This window comes from Aptenodytes forsteri, unplaced genomic scaffold (genome assembly GCF_000699145.1).
Source record: "Aptenodytes forsteri isolate BGI_AS27 unplaced genomic scaffold, ASM69914v1 Scaffold65, whole genome shotgun sequence".
Lineage (NCBI taxonomy): Eukaryota > Metazoa > Chordata > Aves > Sphenisciformes > Spheniscidae > Aptenodytes > Aptenodytes forsteri.
This window is the reverse complement of record NW_008795127.1, coordinates 7,456,228-7,462,163: the sequence shown is the minus strand read 5'-3', so window position 1 is coordinate 7,462,163 and position 5,936 is coordinate 7,456,228. Positions and strand designations below refer to the sequence as shown.

General features: G+C 38.9%; 1 protein-coding gene across 1 annotated transcript in view; it reads right to left on the bottom strand.

Moving 5' to 3' along the window:
• Positions 1–3,878: 3,878 nt before the first annotated feature.
• PDCL2 (phosducin like 2) overlaps positions 3,879–5,936 on the bottom strand; it is a 10,836-nt gene continuing 8,778 nt past the window's right edge. Inside the window, exons 5-6 of the mRNA XM_009277452.2 lie at positions 4,346–4,554; positions 3,879–3,991 (exon numbers count right to left, since the gene is read on the bottom strand). Coding sequence (XP_009275727.2) covers positions 3,879–3,991; positions 4,346–4,554 — 322 coding nt within the window. The remainder of the gene's footprint in view (positions 3,992–4,345; positions 4,555–5,936) is intronic.

Here is a 5,936-nt window from a genome sequence, read left to right as displayed (position 1 = left end):
CCTCCTCCGGACAGCGGCGCCGTGGGAGGCTGCCGACGCCCGCCTTGCGGCACAGCCGGGCCCGGCGGCCGCCGGACGTGATGCTCCGGGGCTTGTTTTGCAGGCGGGCGCAGAGCCCGGAGCCGAGCCCTCGGAAAGGGTTCCGCTGAACGGAGGCGCTTCCCTGCTGAAACAGTAAACCGGGTACAAACCGCCGTTCCCGGCAGTCCCTGAACGTATGACACGGTACCCGGCCATGCGTTCATCCCCAGAGGGGAATAAGCAGCATCTCGGATGCTCTCTGGGAACATGTGCCACCACAAGTTATTTAGGGATACAAGCAACCCGTCCTGGCGGTGGTTTCTTTTATCGGTGTGCGTAAACTGGTAAAACTTAACGGAGTGGCAGAGAACTGACTTGACCGTCTCGGTCCTTTTGTCTGTGTACAGTGCTTTTAGTACCAGTTTTGGAGAATAGTCTCACCTAACGTTAAAAATAAGAAATGGCCCTAACTGAGTTTAAAATCTCAACACCTAATAAAATCCTATAACTTTTAAAATACTGTACTAATATTGCACGGTTTGTAGAATTTGTATTGTACAGTACTAGGCTGTTGAAGTCTGAGAGCATTTCTGGACCACCAAACTGATGGAAGGCTCACACAGCACGTAAGTTTCCACAGATGTGGCTGTATTATTGACTTTGCAGAGAAAGTTGTGAAACAGCCCAGCTAATAAATACAAACAGCATCAGGTATCAGACTTAATCAGAGAGATAACTGATACTGCACAGTCTTTGTGTACAACTGTAATGGATTCCAGCCATACTGCCTACTGCAGGACTGGAGTATGCTTAAATGTGCAGTGATTATGTTTGTGTAAACCTGTTCTGCATGCAGCAGAACATAGCAGCGAACTCTTTTCTGTAAAATAAAACATTGCTCAGTGGTAATAGTATGTAAATATTCCCAGTTTTCTTTCTCAGTTACAAGGAGGTTTATTTTTCAATTGATCTCCTAAACAGCAATATATCTAACAAGCATAATTACAAATGTGTATCTATAGAAGCTTAATTAGTGTTTGTGTCTGGAATGAAGTGAGGAACTTGACTTGGCTGCAAAATCTCATGGATTTTTCTTTCTGGATTGCTTTTCAGGTAGATCAGTTTCCCCATTCGATTCAGCTTGTGACCAAAGTCTTATGCAAAGGTATTTTAGGGACAGGAACCTCTTCAGCGGTAATGCTGCTAAAGAGCTAACAATGAGCTCAGTTTTTCCACTGGAAGAATTTTAAAAAGCATTAGTAAAAACACATATTTTTGTTACTTACTGATTCATAATACTCTATTTCTAGCTTTCAGTTGAGGAAAATGTGATATCTAATAATTTCATTACTCATGCAAAGGATAATGCTCCTATGATGAAGTGTAGTAAAGATAATAGGATACAGCAGGAGTGGAAAATCCAGGAGAAAATAGAGGAATATTTTCAACAAAAATGCATAATTACCAGAACTAGAATATGGCAAAGAAACCAGGAGGCTAAAAATAGCATCAAGCTGTATGCATCAAATTTGCCACAAGATCTTTAGTAACCAGTAGTAATTCTTCAGAAAAACATGTATGGGAGCGTAACACCTACCTACTGCAATGTTGCGGTAGCAAATTACTCTTTGTGGCTTGCACATCTTGCGTTTTGGGATTTGACAAGATCAAAACAGGCAACACAGCTGTGGAGATGATACACATTTGCATTTTTTGCTGAAGTTACGGCCTAACCAAGATCATTTTTTTTTTAATGCTGCTTCTTTTTTGAAAGTATTTTAAAGGCTCCTTAAGGAACAGGGCAGAAAGCTTAGAAATGGTGTGGTGGTTTTATGAAAGTATTCTCCACCTAGAAATACTATTTTTCTGGCTCTTATTGTCAATGTGAGTTTGCTCTGATGTATAATGATAGTTTGTTTCACTCACAAAGGTTACATGAGAGCCAACATAATTTTCAGGCATTGCCAAATTATGAGCAGCAAATCTTTTGTGAATTATTGAATGATGGGACTACATTGGGCCAGAAATGCAGAAATTTCCAGTGTACTTCCGTTAACTCTAGCCATGTTTCCTACAGAACCGTCATCGCCATCTTGTGCATGATATACTTCAGGGCCACTGAACAATCATCTGCTCAGAATGTTCCTTTTTGATCCTCGCTGGCATATTCAAAAGAGGATCTGTTTGAGAAAGCTGATTTTGAAACTAAATTTCACATCATTCCAGAATACTAAAATCAGTGGATTTGACACAGCTGCTGACTTGCAAGCCTGTCACAATCTACATAATCCTTGTAAAGGTTGACTAACATTCATTCCTAGACCCTTTTCCTACAAATGGTGTAACTGACCAAGAACCAGAAACATCTGCTTTTAACCTGCAGATTCCTTTGGATTTTGCTGCTGCTTTGTCACATCTGATGGCTGCAATCGTGATTGCATGGTCACTTCACTTGGACATAAGTAAGGGTCACCGAAGGGGAGGTTTGGCACTTTCCTGTCATATCTAGTGACATATTCCTATTACTTCCAGTGTGACGACACTAGCACTTGTACAGTTGGTATTGTGCTTGTGTACCTCACGGCACCCCTAGTAGCAGGAGGGAGGTTCACCGCTAAGAGGAAGCGGTTGGTAGCACTCCTTTTATAGCAGCCAAGACTGATATTCACCTGATGTGACTGTGGAATCGTATCTAAAGTCACTGATGACCTATTTACATTTAAATCTACCAGTTAGCTTTCTAGTTGGAAGTGGCAGATAATGGCAGATAAGACATTATCTCTGAAATGTGTCTGCTAGTTATCTCTTTGAATCTGCAAAATAAAAGTTTCTAGAAGTGGTATCTGCCAGTAGGTATTAACTAATAGCACAGCTGTATTCTACTGGGTGAAAAAAAAATGGGTAATGTTAATTTTCTTGTTCTTCTTAGGTATCTGTGTGCCAAGTGTTAAGTGAACAGTTTCTGTTTCATTTTTCTTTCTGCATCCTGATGCTATAAACCATGTCAACTGCATATAACTAAATCTCCATTAGCACATTGAGATTGTTTTTTTGATGATGAGTCACTGGAAAAATAACATTAATACCCTACGATTTGATTCACTACTCATAATAAATAAAAATGTTGAATCAGGAGCATGGTCTCTTCATTCACGCATGTAGTTTTGCTTATCTACAGCTGTACTGTAAACTATTTTGTTAAGGTTATACATATTTTTGTTAGGAAGGAACAACTGATCCAACCGTCAGTATTCTAAAATAGTTGGAAGATTATCCTTGACACTGGAGAAGATTCTTGAACAGCTGTCAAACAAATGGAACTATTAGTTGATGGATTCGGGGCCAAATCCTGATTTGATACCGCTATACATGCCATTGTCTTCGGGTCAGCTTTTCAGTGGGGGGAACTGAGAAGGTCCTTGGCAGAGCAGAGTTACACTACAGTTGTTTCACTGAGAGTTAAAGGAGTATCTTGCAACCATGCTGGATAAAAGGAGGAAGAAAGTATGGATTAGAGCCCACCAGCTAATACCTTCCCCTTCCCATTCCATTTAAGCGGAGTTGGTATGAAATGGAGAATCCAGACTCTCGGTGTCAATGACAGCCATCTATAGGTATCCAAAGGTAAGGATGGCTTTCATTTACTACATCAATTCTCTTCCACAAATCAAAACCAAAAAAACATACAAGTGAAACAAAAGCTCTTTTTGTTTGGGTTTTTTTTTAATTGTTTCAGGCTTACCAAAGGAGTAAAAAACTGTATTTGAGCTGATTTATGTCAGAACAGATGATCTGCATTAAAATTTTCTCAAGTAATAGGTGATTTCATCACATCACTGCTTTTTGTATTGGCGTCTTCATGAGCAGAAATATTTCACGCTGACAGTGTCGTCATACTCAATGTCCTTTTTGGGTTTTTTTTCTAAGACAGTTTCTATTGCTCCAACTTCTGCTAGTTTCCATTCAAGCTCTGTAAAAACAAATGACAATTTATTCTGATAATTGCAATAAATCCTCACTTAAGAGGAAAAGGACTTTTATAAGACCAAGCTCCATCTCAACAACAACAAAAAATAGAGCCATCCTTGCGACAACCCAACTTTATCTCAGTAAAATATCTAACCGTGAAATTGCAAAGTATCCATGCTTACCCAATATTGTTACCACAGAATTACATAAATTAATTCTTTGGGTTTTTTTAGACTTTTTTCTACAAAAATATTCAAAAACCTTTTCCACCTTTAAGCAGTGATCTTTAGGTCTAATGATTACAAACAACATAAAATTTTCTATAACGTGAATTATTTAAAAATATTTCTCATACCTTCCACTTTAAGATCTATTCCCCCACATTCAGCTACTCCAATGAACCTGCCTTTTATTTCACGAGTTTTATATACAAGTATTGTGGGTAAACATCTGTCACAGTAATTCTGAATGCAGCTGTTTACAATGGCTTTGAGAAACTTGACCTCTGGAAACTTTCTGGCTAGCAGGCTGAGATGTTCGTTAACCAATAAACACATTGGGATGCTGGAAAAGAATAAGAAAGTATGAGGACACTTTGGTGTAAATGATTTGCAAAATAACTAAAGTTATTAAAAATAAAACCTTTGAAGGATAAATGTACCTTTTCCTATAGTCTGCTTCTACTTTAATTTGTTATAAGAATTGCACCACAAATTTTATTTAGCTTCTTCTAAGATCATTGTGATTTAAAGAGCTGTCCAAGTAAGAATTTTCAATGCATACGTAATAGGCACAGTCTATAAAATGTCAGTAAAGCTACCAGACACTTCAAGCATTGTGCCTCAGTTTTGATCTCCACTAAGATTTTAAAGCTCATTTTGTCCATTTATTGTAGAGTTTAAATGAGAATTTTTAATCTGTAATATACATTTTACTTTAATTTATTTGAACTGGCTTTCAGTTTAACATTTAATTACATCTTCATTCTTTTAGTAAAGTGTAAGTAAAGTCAGGGAAACCTTTGTATAGTCATATTATCACCATAGGCCTGTTCATTACTTTCATAGCTCCTATTTGCAATGCAATCGCCATATAAACCTCAGTTAAAAAAAACGCAAACAAAACAACGGGGTTTTTTGTTCCCCCCCAGCCTGTTAACCTTTTAGAAGTTAGGATCTTCATTGTGACTGACTGAAGTTAAAGCAGCTGACTTAGCCTATGGACCCTCAAAAAGTTCCAGCAGCACCCTCCCGTGGCCAAAGACAGGTGAGGCAGTTTTGTTACTAGCCATAAGAGCCTGGCGATCTCATATTCATTCCTAAGGAATTTTGAGTTTCCTCACAGACTCGTATTTATGCAATGATAAAGAACAAAATTGGTTCTCCAGTAAACAAAAACAATGAAAAGCAAGAAAAGCTGCTATTTTCTTTCTTCAGATCTGTAAATTTAAATTATTCTAATTTGAACAATTTCATTTCATAGAATCATAGAATACCAGGTTGGAAGGGACTTCAAGGATCATCTGGTCCAACCTTTCATGGCAAAAGCACAGCCTAGGCAAGATGGCCCAGCTCCCTCTCCAGTCAAATCTTAAAAGTGTCCAATGTTGGGGAATCCACCACTTCCCTGGGGAGATTATTCCAATGGCTGATTGTTCTCATTGCGAAAAATTTTCCTTGTGTCCAGTCAGAATCACCTCAGCAGTAACTTGTACCCATTACCCCTTGTCTTTTCCATGTGACTCCTTGTAAAAAGGGAGTCTCCATCATCTTTGTAGCCACCCTTTAAATACTGGAACATGGTGATGAGGTCTCCCCTAAGCCGCCTTTTCTCAAGGCTGAACAAACCCAGTTCTCTCAGCCTTTCCTCACATGGCAGGCTTCCCATCCTTTGATCATCTTTGTGGCCCTTCTCTGGACCCTCTCCAGCCTGTCCACATCTTTTTT